We start from the raw sequence: 26,890 nt of genomic DNA on the forward strand, positions 1-26,890 counted from the left end.
GGTTTCTTACTATATAATAGACTTACTATAGAATAGAACTTGCATATTATTCTATCATGTGGTGCAAGCTGGCTCCTAAAAATTGTTATATTCAGATGAATCATGTGACATTATGGCCCCCGTCACACATAATGTCTGTTAAATTTTCCTAAAGTGAACCACAAGTATCCCTGTTTGGCTGTCCACAAAGTTGGGAGGTATGTGAACAGGCCATGCAATAGTAAGTGGAGAAAAAGCAATATAGGTGCGTTTCCCATAATAAGTGTCTACTAGTAATTTTCATAACTTTTGTTGGGCAATAACATATCTTAAAATTATTTTGCCCCTTTAAGACTGGCGTACCTTGATAAATGTGCCCCGCTGAGCGAACTGTACAATGAGGTTTGTCCAAACTCTCAGCATCTGATTACCAGGGGCTGCCATACGTACGATTGTAGCTGTAGCAGGTACTCCAGCCCTGTTCCACTCACATCAGTGAGATTGGGCTGCAGTATGGCACAGCTGCCCATAATGCAATGTAAACAATAAAGGGACGGATCAATCACTGCACCGCAGCCCTTGATCCATGGGTGTGATGGGTTGGACCTACTAGTCAATCACTGATGGTCTATCCTAATATGTTTCACCTTGCAGAATCCCTTGACAAGGGGGCTCTATAGCTGTGTACCCTGGGTACATTTTTTTCTATACATGCATATTCCTTCTACATCCCAAATCTATCAGACTCTGGAGAAAAGGAGCGCCTGGATGAAACAATAGGTGTGCGGAGGAGTCTAGTAAAGGGAAATTGTCACGTTGTAAGGCTCGGATACTTTTCCTCCTTTTCAGTGTAAGTGTTTTTCTCCCGGCTCAGCTTCATTGTACTTGACTGGGTGATTTCAGGCACGGGGAGCGGATTTTCGGCACACTTCCACTTCAAAGTTCAGAAGTTTCAGGCAAAGTGCTATTGTATGTAAAGATATTTGGAAAAAAAGAGTTGTACAAAAATGAGTCAGAGTCACCAGTTATCTCCATTGTGATGATTCCTTCTTTCATCCACATGATTTTCTCTGAAGCCAAATTGCAGAGTCTACAAATTGTAGCACTTTCCTGTGATTGCGCAGCGGCCGGATGCGTCTGTCTTGACTAATCGTACAGGAGGCAACACAAGACGTTCTGTTGGTCCCTATACCTGACTGGATGCCTTATAGTGAAGTGCAACTTACCCGATCACTAAGGAGTCGATCCCAAAAAATTGTGTATTTAAAAGTGCTGGCTGCTGCTGCATACGTTACAAGATCAAGATTGTATGCAATGACCCAATACACCCTATTCATCCTATTGATCAGTGGTGACATCACTGAGAATACAGCCTATCCCATCACTAGAGAGCAGTGACATCACTGACAGTACAGCCTATCCATCACTAGAGAGCAGTGACATCACTGAGACTGCAGCCTATCCATTTACTAGAGAGCAGCGGGGACGTCACTAAGGGACCTAAAACACCGTAAGATTATCTGATGGATTTGAAAACAGGAGAAATCTCTGTCTCTTTTCCTGGCTTTGACTCAAAAAAAATCTGTCATATAATATGTGTGTGTAATAGGGCTCTAAGAATGCAGCCAATCCATTCACTAGAGAGCAGTGACATCACTGAGAATGCAGTCTATCCATTCACTAGAGAGCGGTGACATCACTGAGAATACAGCCTATCCATCACTAGAGAGCAGTGACATCACGGAGAATACAGCCTATCCATCACTAGAGAGCAGTGACATCACTGAGAATACAGCCTATCCATTTAGTGACATCACTCTTCTTCATGGTCATGCACAGAATATTCTGAACACTCAGAAGCCTCAATTATAAGTCTCCTCACATATAAAACTGTGCCGCGCCTTGTAATGCGCCGTAATTAAACGTTATCTCCCGGTCCCTTGTAGAGACAAATATTTTACAAGCTGGTTAAACAAAGTTGTGTTGTAACCTGAATCAAAATCAACAACACGAGCAATATGTGCGTCCCAATAATCAGCTCAAATCCTGAGATAATCCGATGGTGCAGAGGAATCGCCGCCCTGCATGAGAATAAACATGTCCTAATCGTACGTCTATGGGAATTATCAGGAGAAGACGTCACGCACAATCCACCTTATGTCAACAATGGAGCAGGGAAACTAGCGGGGCATTAGTGCAGGTAGATCCAGCAACCAAGGACCTCTTTATAAATTAGCAATAACACATTTTATAGGTTTGCATTATGGGCCATGCAACCTGGTTATGTAATCAATAAAAAATATGGTAGGGAGGTGAAGTGAAGAGAATGGCTTGTAACAGTATCTTGATACTGTATTATAATTGTCCTACACTTTTGTAAGGCTGCAAAGACATTCAACTCCATAGGTCAGGGGTGTCAAACTCGTAGGCCTCCAGCTGTTGCAAAACTACAATTTCCATCATGCCTGGAAAGATAAATTCAAAGTTTTGGCAGCACAGGCATGATGGGAATTGTAGTTTTCCAACAGCTGGAGGGCCACAGTTTGACCCTTCCTGATGGTTTATTTTTATAAGTTGCATTTAATGCATTAGTCCACTAAAAAAATTGCACAGCGAGAAGCAAGCACTGTGGTATAAATGTCATCTGGAGACAGTCCTCTCTGAGATGGACCCCCCACAAACCTGCTAGTCCCCTCCAGGCCAGATAACCCGAACAGGTCAGGGATCAATGACCACCCTTCACGAGTGTCCTTCCTGCTCTTGGCCTCCACCCAGGCTGCTGCAGCAGTATCCACCAAGGAGCCATAAGTTGGCTTCCCCAGATAGGATCTTCCTACAGTTGATGAGCATTGGGTTGATGTCAATTGAAAAAGCAATCAAAAAGCCACAATTTCCTCCTTGTTTTAGCCATATATGTGCGGTCCTGGTGAGAATGAGGACCACCAATGGTCTGGGATGAGGATAGGTCATGAGCTTAGACTTGCCCACAGTCATCCAGTCCTATGGAGGAATAAAGGGAAGTTACTAGCCAACACCAAATCCAATTTAAAACAAATAACGCAACAGTCCTGGTCTCCGCTCCGATGCCGCTTCTTTCAGGATTTGACTCCTGAGAGGAGACATTTCCAGGTAATCTCTTGGACACGAGGGCCGGGGGAGAGGAGGGGGTAAGTATTTCTTTTTAGTTATTAAACTTCAATAGAAAATGAAATTCTCTTAGCTGTTGCAGAGACTTCCTGAAAGCAATCCAGATATGGCCGACCTGGAAAGAAGGTGTAAAACAATCAAATAGAATCAGCTGAGCGAAGATTTAATGGATTACGGTCACCGTGACAGATAAAGCGTCAGGTCACCCTGGGAACGGGATGCTGTTCTCTTATTTCCTATTATGATGTTTCTTTCTTTCCAGCATCCAAAGCAAAGAAAGAACAAAATGAGCCGGTTATTTAGCGGGAAGTCACGTCGCCATCTAATTACCAAGTCAGCAGAATGATGCGCCATTGTTTCCCAGCCTTTCTGAATGCATATGGCCACTTTAGCGGCAGAGTATAAAGCATTGTAGCAATAAAACCAGAGACACCGTCCATGTAATATAATATTACTGTTTATACCATGAAATAATACAAAAAACAGCTCCAGCCCTAGAGAATAGCAGAACTGAAAATAGGCCCAGCTCACACTCTGCAGCTTTTTCATCATGCAGTTTTCAGGGAGGAGCCATGGGAATAGGAAGGCAATAAATTACAGCGTTTATTCACCTTATATCAACAATTACATCACTGAGAATGCAGCCTATCCGTCACTAGAGAGCAAAGACATCACTGAGAATACAGCCTATCCATCACTAGAGAGCAGTGACATCACTGAGAATACAGCCTATCCATCACTAGAGAGCAGTGACATCACTGAGAATACAGCCTATCCATCACTAGAGAGCAGTGACATCACTGAGAATACAGCCTATCCATCACTAGAGAGCAGTGACATCACTGAGAATACAGCCTATCCATCACTAGAGAGCAGTGACATCACTGAGAATACAGCCTATCCATCACTAGAGAGCAGTGACATCACTGAGAATACAGCCTATCCATCACTAGAGAGCAGTGATATCACTGAGAATACAGCCTATCCATCACTAGAGAGCAGTGATATCACTGAGAATACAGCCTATCCATCACTAGAGAGCAGTGACATCACTGAGAATGCAGCCTATCACTAGAGAGCAGTGAAATCACTGGGAATGCAGCCTATCCATTACTAGAGAGCAGTGACATCACTGAGAATACAGCCTATTCATCACTAGAGAGCAGTGATATCACTGAGAATACAGCCTATCCATCACTAGAGAGCAGTGACATCACTGAGAATGCAGCCTATCCATCACTAGAGAGCAGTGACATCACTGAGAATACAGCCTATCCATCACTAGAGAGCAGTGATATCACTGAGAATACAGCCTATCCATCACTAGAGAGCAGTGACATCACTGAGAATACAGCCTATCCATCACTAGAGAGCAGTGACATCACTGAGAATACAGCCTATCCATCACTAGAGAGCAGTGATATCACTGAGAATACAGCCTATCCATCACTAGAGAGCAGTGACATCACTGAGAATGCAGCCTATCACTAGAGAGCAGTGAAATCACTGGGAATGCAGCCTATCCATTACTAGAGAGCAGTGACATCACTGAGAATACAGCCTATCCATCACTAGAGAGCAGTGATATCACTGAGAATACAGCCTATCCATCACTAGAGAGCAGTGACATCACTGAGAATGCAGCCTATCACTAGAGAGCAGTGAAATCACTGGGAATGCAGCCTATCCATTACTAGAGAGCAGTGACATCACTGAGAATACAGCCTATTCATCACTAGAGAGCAACAGTTGCATCACTATATTGGTTAATCTGATCATTTTTTTTTTTTTTATCCAAGTCCATTCAGCAAAGCGACAGTGATGGGATAGATCAGGAGTGAGAATCGTGGGGTCGGTGTGTTCTCCTACTCATTGCTCAGATAAAGCGGCTCCAGAGCGGGAAGCAGCACCTGCTAGTTCATTATTCCCATAGACTCTTGAGTCTTGGGTCCCCTCCAACTCACTGAAGAGCCACTTGTCTCCTGCCCCGTCCCAGCTATGGCGATGGATTTATACTGTCCAAGCGGGATCACTAAGCAGGTTTTGTTCAAGTGAAACACAAAACAATACAAAGGATGGATGTGGCGGTAAAGCCTAATAATTATATTATACTGAGTATTACAAGCAGCGAGCTACCCCAATCCGCAGAACAAAAGCCTTGCTTAATGTGAAGAATGGCGCAGAGACGGCTTTTTGTAAAACAATTGAATAATACAACAACGGATAAGCGGCCATTGTTACACAGTCTGTGTGTCGCTACCAGTCTCAACATCAATGGATAAGACTGAGGTGGCGCCATCTACTGCACCAAGACCCCCTCGTTGTTTGGTGACCCCAGCCCAGACATCCACAACCTCAACATATCTTCTAAAATTTAACATAGGGATCACCAATCCCAACTAACATCCAATATCAAACAGAACAGAAGCCCTTATACCATTACATACAGTCATGGAAGCAGGAAGGGTTGACATAGGGATTAATTGCAGCGTACTGAATAACAGGGATTTATATATGGAGGATTAACAGTCCCTTACAGGACAACATAAACTCATGTATCAAAAAAGGATCAACAGTCCTTAATACAATTACATAATAATTAGATAAGCAATAAGGACTGATGTAGGGACCAATAGCCCCTTAAACAATAACAAACTTATGTAAGCTAAATTTAGGGATCAATATACAAACTGTAAAAACTTATGTAAACAGGAAGGCCTGACATAGGGATCAATAGTCCCTTATACTATTACATAAAGTCATATAATCCCCATAAACTACATAGGCAGTAAGGGTTGACGTAGTGATCAATAATTTCTTACACGATTGCATAATGGTGCGTTTACACAGACAGATTTATCTGACAGATCTTTGAAGCCAAAACCAGGAACAGACTATAAAAAGGGATCAGGTCATAAAAGAAAGACTGGGATCTATCCTCTTTTTAAATCCATTCCTGGCTTTGGCTTCAAAAATCTTTCAGATAAATCTTTCTGTGTAAACGCACCCTAAGGTAGAGAAAGCAGTATTGGCTGACACTGGGATTAATGGCCTTGTAAGCAGGAAAAGCTGATATAGGGATCAGCAGTCCCTGATGCCACTGTACAAGTTCATGTAAGCAGTAGGGGTTGAAATAGGGATCAGTTGTCTCTTTACCAAACACTGGATATGTCACAGGTTTAAAGGGGGTACTTTTTTCTTTCAAATCAACTGGTTTCAGAAAATTATACAGATTTATACATTATTTTGGTTTAAAAATCTCCAGTCTTCCAGTACTTATCAGCTGCTGTATGTCCTGCAGGAAATGGTGTATTCTTTCCAGTCTGACACAGCGCTCTCTGCTGACATCTTTGTCCATGACAGGAACTGTCCAGAGCAGTAGCAAATCCTCATAGAACGCCTCTCCTTCAGTGGACACTTCCTGTCTCGGACAGGAGCACTCTGTCAGAGTGGAAAGAATACACCACTGCTGCAGAGCATACAGCACCTGATAAGTATGGGAAAATTTGCGATTTTTAAATAGGAGTAAATTACAAATCTATATAAAACTTTCTAAAATCAATTGGCCTGAAAAAATATATTTTCACTGGAGTACCCCTTTAAAGGCAGTTTAGAACAAAGAGAAATGCAGAGGAAAACTTACTGTCTGCACCGGTGAGGGCAATGGCAGAGAAGAGGAGCAGTGCCAGGACGATGAGTGGGGTCTGGGGGGAGTAAGGCACCATGTTTATAAGCGGTCTCCTCTCCAGGCCTGGGGTAAAGTGGTCAATACATCCGGCGTCCTCGTCTTATACACAATCCTGCAGAGAACAGAACAGAGAGGTTACAATGTGCAGAGAACATGGAGCGAGAAAGTACAAGATCTGAAGAGCAATGCTGCCGAAAATAGGAAAAATACACTGCTTTATCCTCCTAAAATGGAAAAAACGCACAGTAGTTTCTTAGTAATAACTAAAATGTTCTGCAAAAACCAATATGGCTGCCAGTAAAGCTTCGATGGGTCATCAGCAACTAGTCCTGACTCCTGCACAGGGATGTATGGGATCTAATAGACAGACAGATATTATAGGGGATGGTTGTTCTGAATTATATAGCATCCTGTTTATTTTACAGTTATTGGCACAGACATAACTCCGGAGCTGGAATCTTTCCTCAGTAACAGTGTTTATTGCGGGCGATGTAAAGCAGTGTAATGATCATTAAACATTGTTCCATCCTCCTCCTGGCCCCCTGTGGATGCCTCCACCTGCACACAGCCTCCTGTCCATCAATCCCCTTCTGTCACTCTGGACGGCCGCATCCACCGCTTCTGGATAGATGACAGATTCCATTAAAAACATCAGCGGGATGAGCCCGGAGCAGAGCTGATAGTGCTGTGTACCAGATGCACAGATGATCCAGGGACCCAAGGCCCATACCAAGCTCTCCAGAAAGTCAGAATAGGGAATGAGATGCTATAGATCAGGGTTTGCCAACCTGTGTTGCAAAACCACAACTCCCAGCATGCCCTGACAGTCTTAGGTGCATCCTCCAAGTGCATCCTATTCTCAACCTGTGACTGTCTATACGTAGAAAAACTACAACCCTCAGCAGGTCCTGACAACCTTTGGGACATCCTCCATGTGCATCCCATTTTCAACCAGTGGCTCTCCAGCAGCTGAAGAGCTACAAGCCCCACAGGTTGGAGAACACTGCTGTAGATAAAGGTGCCTGCATGGTCCAGGTGGTTACCCCATGACCTAATCCTTTGCGGTGCACAGAGGGGCCCGGCTCCTGCAGGTGCTACCACTCCCACTATAAGGGTACTATTACACGAAGCGATTTTTTGCCGATCAACGATAAACGAACTCAAATGACCGCTATGGCGAACAACCTGAAATCGTTCACCCAATTACGCAGAACGATGATCGTTACTTATGATCGTTATTGCGTTCGTCCTGTCGTCGCTACTGCGAACGCCCAAACGCCGTCTTATTACATGCGAACAATTTGCAAACGATCAACAATAAAAATAGGTTCAAATTCTATTAAACGACCAACGATTTCTCGTTGGACATTTAATCGTCGTCTGCTATTACACTAAACGATTACCATTCAAATCCGAACGATTTAACGATTTTTAGAACGATAATCGTTCAATGTAATACCACCCTAAGAGCATTTATAAGTGTAACTACAGAGAGGGACTCTGAGACCACGGACACCCCTGCCCCCACAATCTCTGGATGAGCAGATGTCGCCCTGTCATCTCCTCTCCATGATTTCCTGGGGAGCAGCAGAAGGAGAGCATTATTAATGGAGGATGCTCCTTCTATTATTCATGTAGGAAGACTGATCACTTTCATATGAACTCGTTCCCGGCAACAAAATCTGAGCAGTCCTGGCACCGGAATGGACCACCGGGAGCGTCCAGAAAGTTACTAGGCCACCAGAAATGGAAACACTTTGTATTATACATAAAGCTCATTTAAAGGCTTAGATGGTAACATGGCGCAAGTGTGGGACCGCCGGGCGTGTCAATATCCAGGGGGCAGGAAATATGGCGCTCTGTAATCTCAGTATGAGTCCTTGTGTGGTTTGAGCCTAGAGATCTAGGACTCCGGCACCATCATATATTATGTACTGGACACATAAGACGTCTCACCCTTTACTGTCAGGGTTCAGTGTCATCACATACCGGTGCAATGGGTCTGAGTGTCATTCTGCTTCTCTGCATCATTCACTTCTACAACTACAACCCCCAAAATGTAACATTACTGAAGAAGAAAACATATTTTTGTGCCTTCTGCAGGAAGCTGCACCTAAGAACTGGGGGAAGGAGGCTGAATAGATAATAACAAGTACAGAATGAAATGTTAGTCTCACCATGGGCAGCAACATATCAAAAGTTTTGTTTGAGTGGAATACCCCTTTAAATAGTTCTCTCATATAGTGATCAAATAATGCTGTTATAAGACAATCATATAATTCTAGGATAATACTGGCCACAACCGTATAGTACTAAGATAATACTGCCTTTGTATCCCTCATACCACCACCATACAGTGCTTACATAATACTGCCTATATAGTGCTCAAATACCTATATAGCGCCTCCCCTGTACTCACCTGCTCGTTGCCGACGCGTGTAATAGCCACGGCAACGAGCAGAGAAAGAGGAGCAAGCAAGCGCTGACATCGGTCGTTTGTTCATCTCCGTCGCCCTATGTAATAGGGGCTTCAGATGCCACTACCATATACACCCCTAATAATACCACCATATTGTGCTAAGACTATACTAGCATATTAAGCCCCATAATATTACCATATAGTGCTAAGATGCCACTACCATATACAGCCCTAATAATACCACCATATTGTGCCAAGACTATACTAGCATATTCAGCCCCATAATACTGACATATAATGCTAAGATGACACTGCTATATACAGCCCTCATAATACCATCATATAGTAACTTAATAATATGCAATAGCCAAATACTATTTCCTTAACATGGCCAAATAATACACCATTTTCCACATAATCCTTATTATACCTTTGAATAATAATTTAGGCGGCTTCTAGGGATCGATCTGGGATCGTATGGCGACACCAGTATAGCACTACCTTAGGTCTGGGCCTCCGGCATCCTGTCTCTTTGTGACTGATGTAGCCGAGTGCTTTCTAGTCGACCTGCGGCCCCTGACGTTGCCGCCATAAACTGATTAACAGCCTCTTTCTGTGCCAAACGCAGCACTAAATTACTTGACGGAAAAAGTAACGAGGTTCGCAGTGACACCAGACGACCATTTTATAGACTTAATCATCAGAATGTTATTTTCATTACATAATATATACCGGGGAGTCGTGTGAGAGGCGGCCAAGAAAGCGCTCACGCCGCCATTCTACCCCTATTACAGGTTACCATTTCCTGGATGCGGTAAGGATTTGCGATACGTTTCAGCATTTCAATGTCTTTTCTTTTAGCAGGAGCCAAAAGGAATCTGCACGGATCCAAAGTACAGAGACGCGGCCAGCGAGAATGGAAAACCCGTGTCACTCCAGCAATACGTAACCAGAATTATCTCATTGTGCAAAGGAACGCAGCCTTATAATCCAGGAGATCAGGAGACGGGGGCAGGGAAGACCCAAGTCATAGAGGCCACAGAACCGCCATCAGGAATACCAGACAGGACCCGGCTACCCGGTTTACCAGGAATCCTGCCCAAGGTCACATCACCAATGGGCAATGGAGTCACCCAAAGACGGACAAAACCTCTACACGTCTCCACAGCAGCATCCCGCAGATGTATTCATACTAAGATTCCATTCACTATTGCATTGGGGTTTGTATTCATAGGAATAAACTGTGATGCTCTGTGCAACATAAGAGAATGGTGTCCAGTAGACCAAACTGACTTATAAAGGGGCCTAATGGGTCCCATCAAGATGTCCATAGTTTTAACAGGAGAAATAGCACTACATGCAGTTGCTTCTCTTTCTAGTTTTATATGATGTACCGTATATAGTTTTATATGATGGAACCATAATTGAGCCCTTACAGATTAAAGACATGAATGGTGGCCGAGCCACAAGACTGGCCGACCAACGAATGGGGAAAAAAGGGACAGAGGGGTCTAGAGGAGTCAGGACTAAGGGTCAGAGGGGTCCAGAGGAGTCGGGGCAGATGAGTCAGGAAGGGGGGTCCGAATTAGGTGCTCAGAGGAGTCAGGAAGAAGGGTGAGAGGGGTCCAGAGGAGTCAGGGACAGATGAATCAGGAAGAGGAGGTCCTGGGGAGGTGCTCAAAGGAGTCAGGAAAAGGGGACAGAGGGGTCCAGAGGAGTCAGGGTCAGATTAATCAGGAAGAGGGGTCCTGGGGAGGTGCACAGAGGAGTCAGGAAGAAGGGTCAGAGGGGTCCAGAGGAGTCAGGGACAGATGAATCAGGAAGAGGGGTCCTGAGGAGGTGCTCAAAGGAGTCAGGAAGAAGGGTCAGAGGGGTCCAGAGGAGTCAGGGACAGATGAATCAGGAAGAGGGGTCCTGAGGAGGTGCTCAAAGGAGTCAGGAAAAAGGGACAGAGGGGTCCTGAGGAGTCAGGGACAGATGAATCAGGAAGAGGGGTCCTGAGGAGGTGCTCAAAGGAGTCAGGAAAAAGGGACAGAGGGGTCCGAGGAGTCAGGAAGAAGGGTGAGAGGGGTCCAGAGGAGTCAGGGACAGATGAATCAGGAAGAGGAGGTCCTGGGGAGGTGCTCAAAGGAGTCAGGAAAAGGGGACAGAGGAGTCAGGGTCAGATTAATCAGGAACAGGGGTCCTGGGGAGGTGCACAGAGGAGTCAGGAAGAAGGGTCAGAGGGGTCTGGAGTGAGTTGCAGAGGGGTTCAGAAGAGAGGGCTGAGGAATTAGGATGAGGGGTCTGGATGAAGGACCAAAGGAAGGGTGAGTGTAGTCAAGAGAAAAGGGCAAAGGAGTCTGGAGTTAGAACCAAAGGGGTCTGATGGTGGAGTCTTCTTCCAACAATTTTCTAGTTACATCTAATAATATGGTTGTTTTTGTTGATTTCCCAGCTCTGCAGAACCACTTGACCTATACAAGTTCTGTACATACAATGTGTTGCATCCAGTCACATGATGGGAACTTTTCTATTTGTGAATGTTGAGACACATCTCACTAGGCCGGATCAGCTCGTGTATCGGAAACAGTCAGTGAATCTGTTCATTATCTGTCAGTACGAGAAGTTGAAGCTGTACAGAGATCGGCTCCCTCCTACAGCTTATAACCCACTATTGGGACATATTAATATTCGGAGGATTCAGGCAGGAAATGAAATTTGGAACCATTCCCTGATGCATCAAGTGAATCAGGATTTGCCTGTAATGAACTGAGGCCGGTCTATTGGGCTCTGACGTCCATCATCGGGCTGTGTGCTCAGCAATTCAGCAACCACAGGAAAGTGCAGCATTACATCAACGCTAATCCTCCCACGGATGCAGAGCTGGCTGTGGTCTGGGCTGGAGACACTGCGGAGCCTGGTGACTCTATACCCCCCATGTACTGGCAGGTATCCCAGCACAGTGCCATGCTGCCTGCTTCCCTACACACAGATCTACAGGAGTCACAAGGATTACAATGGAGAATGACATCACACGCTTCCCAAATATCTACAACCCGATCCTCGCCAAATCTAGAAAAGTTCTCACATTCCTTTACCCCTGATGATGACTGGAACATTCACATACAACTTATCACTGAAGCGCTAGAACTATTCTTGTAACCCGTCTGGCTTTGTTACATTGCAGGCTATGGGCACCTCTGTACTGGCTTCTTTATTGATTTGTTTTCTGAAAACAAAATGAAGAAACTTGATATATTTCTGCAATAAAATTTACTTCTGAACAAGTAAAAGTAAGCAAGAAAAAAACAAAAGTGAATCTTTGGTAGCAAAGGGATTTCTGACCTCTAAGGGTCCATCTACACAGAAAGATTATATGCCAAAGATTTGAAGCCAAAGCCAGGAATGGATTTGAAAAGAGGAGAAATCTCAGACTTTCCTTAATGACCTAATCTCTGTTTATAGTCTGTTTCTGGCTTTAGCTTCAAATCTTTGGCAGATAATCTGTCAGATAATCTTAGGGTCCTATTACACGGAGCAATTTTTAACGATTAATGACCGCAAACGATCGTTAACCTGAAATCGTTCACCATATTACACAGGACGATAGTCATTAGTTACGATCGTTACTATGATCATTTACTCCATCTGATCCCAGCAAAACAATGAACAATGTGCAATCACACTGAACGATTAGTGAACAAATGCGGAACTTGAGCGAAGGAATGTGGAATTATAGCGATAGATTGGCAAACGGTTAACGATAATTTTAGGTTCAGATCTAAATCAACGACATATGAACGATTATTTATCATTGCCTGCAATTACACAGAATTATTGTTTAAATTCGAACGATATAATAATGATTTTTTGCACAATAATCGTCCCATGTAATAGGGCCCTAAATGCACCATTAGAGCCCCCTCAATGCTGCACAGCTGTTTCTCATTCTGCATATTTCAGGGAACTGAACCAGAGCTAAGTTGTTCCCTAGAAGTAGATGCACTTGGACTTCCTTCCCTTATTTCTATGGCCAATCACAGCTCAGCATCTATTCCTCCCTGCTTTGTCATGACAGTGCTGGAGTATGTGTAGTGGACTGAACGGGCTGGGTGGTGATTTACAATACAGTCTGATAGATGGCACGCGGGGATAGAAGGGAGTGATCAACGCACTGGGTTTGCAAGGTGCTGTATGAGCAGAAAACACAAGAAAGTGGTTACAACACAAAAGCAACCCAGGTCTAAGCAGTAAACAGATTAGAAACAAAATGGAGAAATGAATGAGGCTTACAATCAGGAGGTAGCACTGTGTACTGGCAGTAGTAAAAAGGACACCTGCATACAAATTCATGAGTAGTCAAAGAGGGAAACCTTGATTTACATTTCAAACACAGCATGGCTCCTCTCAAGAAGGCAGAATGGCTGTACACAGTCCAGGATTTCTCCAAGCTTCACCCTCCGTTTGAAGTCCGTACTATCTAAGCATTGCCCACAATTTGTGTGTTCTAAAAATGTATGGGCATAGTAAGTTTCCACATCTCCTCAGGCAGATGAGCAGGTTGCAGAATGGGGGCATTTTCCAGAATATTTGCATGCAGAAATCCCAGACACAAATCCCTCCCTTTAGGAAAGCCTCCGTCCACACTGCACAGTCAGTGATGGTGGGTGGCAGATGAAACTCACAATTGTGGACTGTGCCCTAGTGAAGTGGCCTTAAGTCTATAGAGCCCCTTGCATATTGTTGTACTTTGAAGTCTGCAATTGTGGACAGTCCAGATGCTGCTGTAGTCTATGGGTCAATGCACATGAGGCCATGAATGTCCAGGAAAAAAAAATATGGTGTGGATTGTGCTCTGGGCTGTAGGCAAATGTATGGAATAAGGCATCCATGGTCATGTGCACTGACCCATAGACTATAACAGGATCTATACTGTCTGCAATTGCAAATACCAATGTTTGAAAAGGGGCTGGAGAATTCCATAGAGGTCTTATAAGTGCTTGGAAACAACTGAGCACTGGAGATAGGGGACATATGGCAGTGATCCTGGGGGAGGGAGATTTTATATTACTCATCTAGACTTCACTTTCTAGCTACATAGCAGTTCACATCTTTGCCGGAGGAGATGTCAGCGTCTGATCAATCAATACTTATAATATGGCTGAACAGGTACAGGACATTGTGTGTAAAGAATCCCTGCATCTGACGTTACGGGGTCACACTGAGGTCTGGATCTGCAGTCACAGTACAGTAGGATAACACTTGATGGAATGGCCCAGCCCTCTCCGGGAAGACAAAATCCCTTGAAATTCTGTATTCCAAGAAATCACATAAGACCGGATCAATAGTGTGAAAATTGAAGTAATAGTGGATGGTAAAAGGCTTTGCTGGAGGTCACGCTCCTCTCAGAAGCTTCCCCTGCGACTCCACAGCCTGAGGACGACACGGGTTAAGGATCTGCGGCTGAACGATGACTAGTGACGGTGACGATCTCCCGGACTGTACCGCGGTGTCACAACCACCACCATATCGCCCTGCGCCGTGCCCGCTCCTCACCAGTTTTTGCTTTTATTTACTGCTCTGAAGATGCTGTAGAGGAGGCGGCTCTGGGGACTGCGGATCTTCACACTCATCCTGCTGTAAGTAATCCATCCACATATTAACAGCCTGTTACAAGTTTAACTAGACACTAAACACAGATAAGAGGGGAAAAGAAGAAAAAAAATAATCAAATCAATCCCGCAGTCCCCAGAAGACCGCCAATCCGTCCTCCGGCAGCCTCGCTTATAAAATATTCAGCCGGAAGCAGATGAGGACGGCGCAAAACCAGAAATAGTGTTAGAAAAAGGGATAGGGTCCTGGGAGCTACTACAGACTGGAGACGACTGTATGTATAGCACCAGCCTAAGCCGTCTCGCTGTACACAGAACAAATCTACCAATAACCCTTCTTCTAACATCATAACATTTTAGCAGCACGGTTTAACACAGGTGTTAACCAAACATGTGCCCCCATCCGCAGCTGTTGCAAAACTACAATTTTCATCTTGCCTGGACAGCCAGAGCTTTAAAAGGCTGGGCATGATGGGAATTGTAGTTTTGCAACTGGCAGGGACACAAGTTTGAAGGGGTACTCCAGCAAAAAAAAAATTTTCAAATCAGCTGCTGTAAATGATGTATTCTTTCCAGTATGGAGAGCAGGAGAGGTTTTCTATGAGGATTTGCTCCTGCTCTGGAGAGTTACTGACATGGACAGAGGTGGCAGCAGAGAGCACTGTGTCAGACTGGAAAGAATACACCACTTCCTGCAGGAGATACAGCAGCTGATAAGTACTGGAAGACTGGAGATTTTTTTCATAGAAATAAATTACAAATCTCTAGTACTTTCTGATACCAGATGCTTTTGAAAAAAAAAACATAAAACAACAACACATTTTCGCTGGAGTACCCCTTTAACCTGTGATCTAGTGGGAAAAATATAAGGTCATGGAGAAAAAGTCCCAGGGGTATTATGTATGGGGGTAATCCTGCCGCCTCCACTACCTGGAGATTGGATTGTGTGAAGAACTGATGTGAATGATGCATATATAAGTATAGACGTTGCTCCCTATCATCCCACATCTAAGGTTAGTGACGTCATGTTGGGTCATTCTGGGCCCTGCGGCAGTGCTGAGTCGTCTGGATCAGTGGCGTTAGACACTTTACAATCCTTTCACGCGTTGAGCACGGCGGTCCGCGCACCTGGTGTCATTAGAATCGGATTCTACACAAACACTTTGTAGCACTTAAGAGGGAAAGCATCTGTAATTCCGCCGGCTGCCAAGAAATAAATTGCAAGAACAATCTCCCCCCCCCCCCCCCTTTGTTGTTTCTGTTCTGCCATCTTTGTTGATCTTCACACCATTCTCTTAATGACAGAAAACATTTCTGCAGAGAACGGATGAAGACGGATACGAGAGCGAAAGAGAGGTTGGGGGCTGAGGCAAGGTTTGGTCCTCTATAAGGATGGGACAGAGAATCGGGGGGTGAGTACTGTGCACATCTACATAGCACACTGAGGACTCTCCCGCTCGCACATACCTCCACGCTTTCTCTTGCTTTCTTGACAGAGAAATATGCATGTTTTCCTCTCTCTTAGATGAGACAAGAAGAATCTGTCATTCTTGACCTTTCCATGTAGTGCTGTATACAACCTGTGAAGTGCATTGTGGGTAAATGTGAAGTGTTCTCCAGAATACATGAGCGGACTGCTTAAAAGGTAATTCCAGCACCATGCAAAGAAGCGCTGCAGCAACCAACGACCATTAAATAAACAGATACAGTAAGGGTAGGTTCACATTACGGAATCCGCATGGATAAGTTCTGGCGGATTCCGTGGCTCGCACCCGTTCACGGCGGCGTGCATATCCGCTCGTGCTATATACACCATTCTATGGCCGGGCAGATTCCGTGTTCCGCTGAAAAAATAGACATGTCAGTTCTTTCAGCGGAACGCGGAATTGGCCCGTCCATAGAATGGTGTCTATAGCATGGGCGGATATGCGTGTCGCCGTAAACGGGTACGAGCCATGAAATCCGCCAGAACTTATCCTTGTGAATTCCGTGGTGTGAACCTAACCTAACATTGTCCAGACTAGTGTCCCCCAACCGGTGGCTCACAATCCAGAGGGGTCATTGCCCTAGTGCAGAATGTGATGGCAGGATGGGAGTTACAGTTTCACTTAAGGAGACTGCTTTAGTGCAAACTGTAGACTGTACTGGGAGTTGTAGTTTTACAACAGCCTAGACTAGACGCTGGCTACTCAGCCCCAGGTGGTACACATCATTTCTAGAAGTCGAGATGCTTTGCTTGTCATGTGTAGTACAGAGTAAAATCACAACCTGGAGGGGGAGGGGTACCTTGACATCATTTATTTGAGTTAGAGGGTATAAAGCTAGATAGGCACTGAATAATAATGAAAAGTTGTAGCATCTGGATGCAAGATGGGGAACCAGCGGCCCTACAAACTACAATTCCAAATACCAATCATGCCCGCACAGCCAAAGGGAAGAGACAACAATAAATATTTTTCAGTTATATGGGGAGAAATCCATGGCAGACCCCTTTGTGGTTTATCAGGATGTGCAGACCCCAGCACGGTGATCACCTTAAACACCTTAAATTCGCGCCTTACGTCTTGTGCTGGACAGAGGCAGGGTGGGTGCGGGGATATCGCCAGCTGCCCAGAATAAGCAGAACTGAGGTTTTAGCACAAAAAAATCCTCTGGAAATACAACAAAGGCCAAGTGACTGAGAGATGAGCGCAATCCCCGAGCCGGATTACTGAGGCGCCCAATGGTAGAGCCTGGCACCGCTAATACAAGGCAGGCAGCTTAAGATCTGCTTGTTAGAGGCTCTCGGTGCCGGTTCCTTCACAAATTCTTCGCTTCCTCACATTCTTCCCATTAATGACAATTTTGCCCTGGCCTCTGTAGATATGGAGTCCGCTCCAACTCTGAGAGCTGCGCAAGATGCCCATCAGTAACTGTGCCCAAGAAGTGCCACACAATGCAACGTGTGCCCAGTGCTAAATACCCATGGGAATGGAGGCAACAGAGCTAGAACAATGGCAGTCTGCAAGGTTCTCTGTGCCTCACACTTCAATTATGGGGGTGAACAGAGGCGGGAGGCACAGAGAACCTTGCAGACTGCCATTGTTCTAGCTCTGTAGCCTCCATTCCCATGGGAAATTTAGCACTGGGCACATGTTGTACTGTGTTTTCCCAGCACCCTGGCATTTATTGGGCACAGTTACTGATCATCATCAGGGTAGCTGCACAATATCACAGTAAACTCATATACCTACCCGTAACAGAAGCCAAGTGACAACTATGAATGGCCGCCATTACTGTCATGTTAGTGCCTATACACATCTACATCAGTATCCACTACTCTGTGTGTCGGTCCACACTGCTATCCTGACATTCTATTCAGGACCTTATGAGCATGTACTGTACACCAACTCCTAACACTGTGCAATTTAAAGGGATGTTCCAGGGCAGTAACACTATCAGTTTAGCCTTTGATCCAAACTCTTGGAACCCTGGTGATCAGCACAATGAAGGGGTTGAAGCCTTCCATAAAGCAGCCCTCCAACTGTTGCAAAACTACAATTCCCATTATGTCTGGACAGTACAGAAAAGATAAGATTTGTAGTTTTGCAACAGCTGGAGGGCTGAAGGACCCCCCATTCCTGCTTTAATTATTTTTTTTTGTTTTATAGGCACAAAGGTCTATCTGTGCGGGAGTCTGTGTCTGATGTGGCTGTAGTTCATCTAGTCAGTGATGCTAGGTGCAGGTGCCCCCCAACATGGCAGGGAGGTGTTGAAATCCTGTTCTGAATGATTATTGGAGGATTATAACTGGTGCCCACCTATGGGACAAGCCCAATGCAAGGTGCGAGTTCTTCTAATCAGACCATCTGTGTTGAATTCATGGAGAACGCCTTTAAATTGTGCAATGTGACTGCAGATGTCCTGTCTGGATTCTGACTGTAAATGTTATAAGGAATCTACTATAAGAGGGAATTTCTGAAGCGTCTGAAAGCCAACAAATTGTTGCTTCTTTGCGGGGAGCCTGGGGGGCTTCAGCAGCAGTCGGTGCCCCCAGTGAGTGACTGGTGGGATTCCCAAGGCCGCCTGAAGACACCATGAGGGACTGGTGGTCCGGCGCACGCTCCAGTGGAAGTCATCTGCCCGCTGGTTAAAAATCTGCCTGCTGTTCCCATGAATCACTGCAGCGGAGGAGCTTCATGGGAAATAAACGCTGCGTTCATGATAAAACCCCAGCGGCAAAAAAATGCCAAATTCAGCAAAGCGACAAGTCATCTGTGTGTCGGCAGCAAGGTCACGACTGGAGAAGCTTTATCTGTAGAAGGCACGGGGGGGCACTCTCTCTTCGAAACTACACGTCCTCTGCACAAGCATAGAACATGATTGTGTAAGATTCCCAGTGTGGGTGATCAGGTCTATAGAAGCCCCTTTTCCTTAGTTAAGGTTATTGTCAGATTTGTAAAGTTTGACACAAAATCTGCAACAAATCCTGAACATATGAATGGGGCCCATGTAAATGCCCTATTACCCGAAGCGATTATCGTCTGTACTTCCGCCGATACAGACCGTTGCAGACGATATTCGCTTTGTGTAATAGAGGACAATCAACGATCACGATAGCAGTGATATGCTTCTGTGGAATAGGAGCAGCAGCAGCAGACCGACGCTATCTTATATGGGCTGACCGGAAGATACAGCGATCACCCAGGCAGCCCCCATGCAGCTCCCCATGGCCCCCTCTGGCTCTTACCTGCTCACTGCCGACACATGTAATAACGCCGACATTGAGCGGGGAACGAGGAGCAAGCGAGCGCTGACCTGACAGGTCGGCGCTCAATTGCTCTCTCTTGTTGCCCCGTGTAATAGGGGCTTAAGGGTCCTAATAGATAAAGCGATATTTCATTGTCTCAGATAAACTATTGTAAACGAGCGCTTCTGCAAATAACCTGAAATCATTCACCATACTACACGGAACGATAGCCGTTAGTTACGATCTACTCTATTGTATAATGACAAACGATGTGTACGTTGGGAGACTCCACAATGCATCCTCTCCCCAGACCATGTGAAGTGAGACCCCAATACAGTGGTGTACGGTAACCCCAGTGCAGGGAGGGCGGACGCACAATGTGTCTTCTCCCAGTTACTGTCAGGGACCTATAAATAGGTCAAGTGACTCAGACTCTTCTTGCATCAAACACAGAGACAGCCCAAAGCTTAATAAAATGTTTGGAAGAAGCTACAATTACCACATCAGGCATGAGAACCCGCTCAAGTATGAAATCCACACGCCTAATCACTGACATGTCGTACACATGTGGACCCCCTGCCTGGGCGAGTGTAGCTGAGCTGGTTACCAGAATACGGTGCAGGTCTATGATATATACAAGTAGACAAAACATAATGCAAGGTGATGTCACATGGTCTGGAGGTGGTGGAAAAGCCCAGCTATGTATGTGTCACCACAGTCATAGGAGATAGATAGATAGATAGATAGATAGTGCCGCAGTGTCTCTATTACTACCTATTCAGCACCTGTGGTCGCAGGGGTGTGGTCTGCTGGCACCCACATCTCCAAATTTTGGACGAGTGCTGTACTCATTTTGCTTATTATAGATAGATAGATAGATAGATAGATAGGTAGATAGATAGATAGATAGATGATATATAGGAGAGATAGATAGATAGATAGATAGATAGATAGATGATATAGAGGAGAGATAGATAGATAGATAGATATAGATAGATAGGATACGAGAGAGATGAATGTGTGGATAGATAGATGGATAATATTATGATGATTTATGTTATGAGCAAAGTTCAAAATAAAGATGAAGCCCCTCTGGTGAGCAGCTGCGATTGCTGATGAGCAACCTTCAAGAAATATAGAGATAGAGCAGAGAACGCCTCCACCCTGAAAGAACTGCTGACCGGAGCACAACTGCAAGAAAGTCCTAAAATCAGAAGTCAGGAATGGAAGCGGCGCCATCAGATAACATTAGGGATCACTAGTTTTATGCTAGTTTTTTGTTTTATGCATTCAGTCTCCATAGGGCGACCAATATCCCTTATGACTTATGGGAGCTATGGGGATCCAGGGGTTCTGATGGCAATGGATGCCTGGTGCACTACTCCTTATGTCAAAAGTTGCAAAACCAAACATCTATATGTAAAAATACCTCTACGTGACTTATAAGAGACCATGTTACTCACGATGCACACCCCAAAATATCCAAAAACTCTCACTAACTACAGTGAAGTAGAAATATTTAACTGTCAGTGATAGACAACTCCCAGTTCCCAATTCACCCTCCTTTAACTCAACTGAGCATGTGTGACCAGAAGGCTAAAGGGGAACTGCAGGTCATAACCCTCAGCATCAAGCTATAAGGGTACTTTTGTGATATATTGAGGATTTTTACTTTGTATTGTATACTGTTCAATAGCATCACATTCTGTATGACTAAATTTTCTAACATAATTTTCTTGTTACAGTTGTCACTGGACTCTGAGTATAACACAATGCTTTCCTAGGGACACGCCATCCTATCTCCTACAGGGAAAAAGCATGAACTGATACCTTCAACTATACAGGAGTAAAGATGTTGGTGGGGCCAAGATGTATGGTGAAGTCACAGCCATTCCCCATATCTTCATCGCCTTATCTGTACTGAGGAAATGTTCTCTGAACAGACCTAAGTGAAGGGCCCAGGAGAGCACCCAGCATGGAGCCTCATTCACACCAGGCCTGCTCCAGCTGTCCGCGGCTCCCAGCACAGTCTGTTCAGGCCTCTGCTCATTGAACCGGGTGTCGTGGCGGAGTGCTCCCTTTATCCACATACAATGATATCCCCTTCTTCAGCTCTGCTGCCTCTTCTCCAGCACTAGATACATTGTAGTGACGGATACAAAGAATGTTCTATGGCTGCAGAGAGCGCAGGAAGTGAATGGAGAAGAGCTCGTCCTTTATCGACATCTATAATTCATCAAAACATCCTCTTGTAGTAAACACAACATCCCCGATACAAAGGACTCGCTGCAAGGGGATTAGACTAAGTGACTCACTATCTACAGTGCTCCTTAACCTCCAATAGTAATAAAGGGACACTGGAGCTGGGGGAGCGGGGGTGAATGTGTATATAAAGTATATATATCCACTTGGATCATTGCTTTACCTGGCATATGTAATGTGAATACACAAATATATTGAATGCGTTGTACTTACTGACTGAATCACAACCACAGAAAGGGTTAATACACCGAAGCGGGTGCTGGTTTACATTGAAATGTAAAAAGTAGAAATTAAAACAGGAGGGAGGCGGCTCCATCTACACTGACACGACAGCAGCTGAAATAGAAGTGCCAGATCTACAGAAGTAACATCTTACATAGAAAGGATATCAGCCAGAGATCCACAAGACTCCGCTCCACACAGCCCAATATGTCCATATTTTAGCTGTATGAAGTTTCCACAATGCTGGATGTGGTGACTCCAGAGGAAAAGGTCTGGAAATAGATGAGAACTGAGGCCTGGGAATCGGGTTAAAATGTTTTATATCTGGGGAGAAGATAGTAGATTCTGGAAAAGGGGGGCAAGAAAATCCAGCAGAGGGGACACAAAAGTCTAGAGGAGGGGACAGAGGATTCTGGTGGTAGGGGACCGAGGAGTCCGGGTGGGCTGGGGGGAGACAGTTTGGAGATGACCCAGGCAGGGCTCACGTTCATCTGTATTTGAGAGGGGTGAACGGAGAGCGATTAGAGGGATGAATTTTTTTGTCCTCCCTATTCCCTGACATAGGGTAGTTTAGCATAAAGCCAGAAAAACCCTTAAAAATAGAAATTGTAGGAAAGTGTGATATTAAGAACCCCCCTACCACAATAGTAGAAGGTGAGGACGTCACAACAATCTGTATTGCAGTCAATGATCCCTCTGATAACTAATATGTTACTATTCCCACCGTCAGCCTCAGGCATAATGTTCGCATTGAATGGATGTTGTTATATATAATCTAGAAGATAAACCAAAACAATAACCCATTGTTCTGGGATCACTATGAAGAAACAGCGGGTCAGCTGTCCCCAAAGGTCAGGGCGTCTGGACCCCCAGGCCCCACTTTCCCTCTGACACCGTGAACTCCTCTTGACCTATATATAGCCTGGCATTTCAGAAATAACATTTTTTGTGAGTTGTAGAAGACAAGTTATGGGAGCCGCGGCCGGCTGTATCTTGGAACGTGCCCAGCACCCAAACATTGTGTCCCTGAAGACTGAAGCCCTGGCATCCAGACACGCCGAGCACAGAGCGAACACATACAGCTGGAAGTAGGGCCTGGAGAGGCAGCGAGACCCCTGCAGATAAGGATCCAAAAGGGGCCGGGATAACTAAAGCTTTAGAACATAGCCCAGAGCTCATCACCGAAGCAGCCGTACACACAGGTATCTGCCCAGGATTAGTATGACTCAGTATCTACATTGTTCTCACATCCAAACCAGTGACACACTCATAGCAAAGATAAAATTACACCAACGCTGTCAGCAGCTGACTGACCCTGAAACACACCTGAACATCAACAGGAGGTCCTGGTGCCCCCCATACCATTACCACTCCATGTCTTCATATACTAACACCGCATCACTACATTAACTTCGTACAGGGTCTTCAGGAGGGGACAGGCGAGTCTGGAAGAGGGAAAAAAGGGCTCTGGAGGAGAGGGGACAAAGGAGTCTGGAGAAGGGGAAAGAGGGATCTGGAGGAGAGGGGACAAAGGAGTCTGAGGAGGGAAAAGAGGTATTTAACCGAGAGGGACAAAGGAGTCTAGAGGAAAGGGGGCAAAGGAGTCTGGAGGAGGGAAAAGAGGTATTTGACCGAGAGGGACAGAGGGGTCTAGAGGAGATGGGACAGAGGAGTTGGGGGAAGAGGGCAGAAGATTTCGCCTTATTCAGAACACATGCACACTGGAATGCGCTAAGCATGCATGTGTATGGGGAGATGGGGAGGAATAGCTCTTGGGGGATAGTTCCATTCAAAGCTGTGGAAATTGTATGAAGAATTTTGGATTTCTCATTGTAAACAGACAGAGAGACATATTACTTGGTCAGGGCTTCTTCCATTTCTGCAGTATAACACTAAGGAGAGAAGTCACAGGTCTCGTTGTATTACTCATAAGGCTTTTAATAATAGAGCAGGAATCTCTCCGCCAGAGTAGATCCAGGCTGCTCTATGCCGGCTTGTGCCTGCTGCGCCATAGGCTGCACACTGGGCAGCCGCCTCCTCGGGCATTTTCATGTCACTTCAATTACTATAATTCTGACATATACTACTTATATAATGTTCTGACATAAAAATGTGAGGTCATAAGTCTATGCTGGTTCCCAGGTCCCCCATTCACACATCTTCACTATAGGAGCAGTGACAGGCTTGGGGGGTATATGCCACCTGGATATCGCTCGCATTCACACAAAGGGGGTCCAAAAAAAGAAAAAAAAGGCAAAGCAACCTGCTGTAACAAGTCGTGGCAGATGGAACGATAAATCCTGGCGGTCTCCCGAGAGCGGATTTGTAATGCAAAATACTGAATTCAAGATGAGACCCATGGATACAAGGAAGCAATCACAAGCCGGCTGATTAAACAAGGCCTGAGCCGCTGCTGGTCCCCAGAATACTAAGCAGTAGCAAGGGGACCTTGGAGAGCGGGAGCGCCACCTAAACCGCTGTCCGGGTGCCGAGCCGTCTGTCCCAGATTGGCCTCTTATAGAGCTTTATAACCAGCGAGGGCCACAGGCCCGGCCGGGTGCACAATGACTCCTATACGAGCACCAAATCTGGAATTATCACCAGACCTGTGTATACACTATCACAGCTGGAGTTCTGCACAATGTATCAGTCACCACCACTGATGTAAGACTATGGAAAATACACCATGCATCAATGGCGGTGGCACAAATACTGAGTGCAAGGCTGTTCAGCTCCGAGCTATGGGATACTATGGATTGGATGGAAGGAGATTGGGAAACCACAGCTGTGTGGGAGTCTTAGGGTGTATCACACATTAGTAGTTTAGATACACAAGATGCAACATCATATAAGGTTGATTAAAGATCTGGTCTAGGCTAAGATACACCGTATAAGCAATAAGAGGTTAAGATATACTGTATCAGCAGATAGTATCTCACAAGATGTGCTTAGATACAATGTAACTGTGTATAGCATCACATGACAGCTTAGATACAAGGTATCAGCATAAGACATAAGGTGTTGCAAAGTATAGGCTGAGATATACTGTATTAGCACAAAACAACATAGATGTAAGTATCACACAACAGGCTTACATACACAATATTTGTCATCCTATGTGCTCTCAATTCAGATATAGTATATTAGCATAAAGAATCACACATGATAAGCTTAGATATACTGTCCCAATAGTCATCATCATACATAATAGAATTAGATACATGGAGATGGAATCACACTTTATGGTGAGATACAGTATCTCAGCAGCAGGTATCCCAGGTGATAGATATAGGAGCTCAGCAGACAGTATCACACAATAAAATTAGATACGTGGCACAGCAGAGAGTATACTGCAGAGAGTATTAGAAACAAGCCTTAGATACAATGATGCACATAATGACAGAGGATCCAATGCTAGAATCAGAAATAGTATTTTAGATACACTCAGCGCAGTATCGGGTTTAGATACAGCAACAGTATCACACAATAAACTTAGATACGCATCAGAAAACTGTCAGTTCCACACAGAGTAGGCCTAGATACACTCTTTCCCATGAGCACAGATGATGGGCTTAGATACACGGCTTTGAATCCTATAATACAAATCAGTGACATTTAATGATAGAGGCTGTAGTCCTATTGCACTGTACCTGTATGCTTACATAATAATAATAATTTGTATTTATATAATACCAACAGATTCTGCAGAATGTTACAATTTTGGAACAGTCAGGTGACCACCAGATCCTAGGTTCACACTGTCATACGGAGGCTTGTGTGGGCGGACATCCAGTGCGGGGGGCGCCATGTGTCAGCTAATAATAGAGCAGGGAGATAAGGAGTGAGGATGGTGCGGGTGACATGTGAATGGATGGAAGAGAGGAGAGGCATGTGCACAGGATTTATCCCAGCCTCTCCGGGGAATGCCAGCCACTCTGGGTTACCAAGGAAAGCTTCATGTTCAAGAGCCAAATACTGGAGGGGGGCAAATCTGCAACCACTGGGGGGCAGATAAAGCTGATGGGTCATTGGTACCCCTTCTCAGACAAGAGGGGCTGCTACCTGTCCTCCCCCATCTCCAGTATTTGCTAACCTTTTATCCCGTGGAGTCGGCTGTCAGGGCATGATGGAAGTTATAGTTTTGCAATTGCTGGAGAGCCGCAGGTTGGATAAGACTGCTCGGGATTCGTGCTGACTGGGCTTTTTGAACTGTTTGGGTTTGCCAACAGTTCTCTGAATCCGAACACTCAGCAATTTACTCCCGGTCCTTGGAAAAGTTGGATGCCACCCTAGGGAGTCTTGACAAATATGGATGCAGCCATGGGCCAAGTCCGAACACCAACACTCAGCCAAAGGCTGGGTTCACACACAGTATATTTCAGTGAGTATTTTGCTCCTCATATTGCAACCAAAACCAGGAGTGGATTGAAAACACAGAAAGGCTCTGTACAATGTTGAAATTGAGTGGATGGCCGCCATTTACCGGCAAGTATTTGCTGTTATTTTAAAACAATGGCTGTTATATTGAAATAATGGCAGTTATTTACCGTTATATGGCGGCCATCCACTCAATTTCAACATTGTGTGAACAGAGCCTTTCTGTGTTTTCAATCCACTCCTGGTTGAGGTTGCAAAATACTGACCAAATACTGACTGAAATATACTGTGTGTGAACCCAGCCAAAGGCTGTATTCATGTTTTCCTGGCAGGCCTAGGGTGGCATCCAAATTCTTTAGCTGCTGGGAGACAAATGCCGAGTGTTCAGGTTCCAAGAACGTTGCAGAACCTTAACGGTTGGTCAAGTCTGCTTAACACTACTCGGGATTGATGGTGTCCAGCCCTGGTACACT

General features: G+C 45.0%; 1 protein-coding gene across 7 annotated transcripts in view; it reads right to left on the reverse strand.

The window, feature by feature from the left end:
- PTPRF (protein tyrosine phosphatase receptor type F) overlaps positions 1-26,890 on the reverse strand; it is a 657,420-nt gene that overhangs the window by 145,018 nt on the left and 485,512 nt on the right. For all 7 annotated transcript variants that reach the window (XM_069981278.1, XM_069981277.1, XM_069981283.1 and 4 more), the window contains one exon: positions 6,770-6,926. In XM_069981278.1, the coding sequence (XP_069837379.1) occupies positions 6,770-6,851 (82 nt within the window). In that variant the 5' untranslated portion in view covers positions 6,852-6,926. The remainder of the gene's footprint in view (positions 1-6,769; positions 6,927-26,890) is intronic.

This window comes from Dendropsophus ebraccatus, chromosome 8 (assembly GCF_027789765.1).
Source record: "Dendropsophus ebraccatus isolate aDenEbr1 chromosome 8, aDenEbr1.pat, whole genome shotgun sequence".
Classification (NCBI taxonomy): domain Eukaryota; kingdom Metazoa; phylum Chordata; class Amphibia; order Anura; family Hylidae; genus Dendropsophus; species Dendropsophus ebraccatus.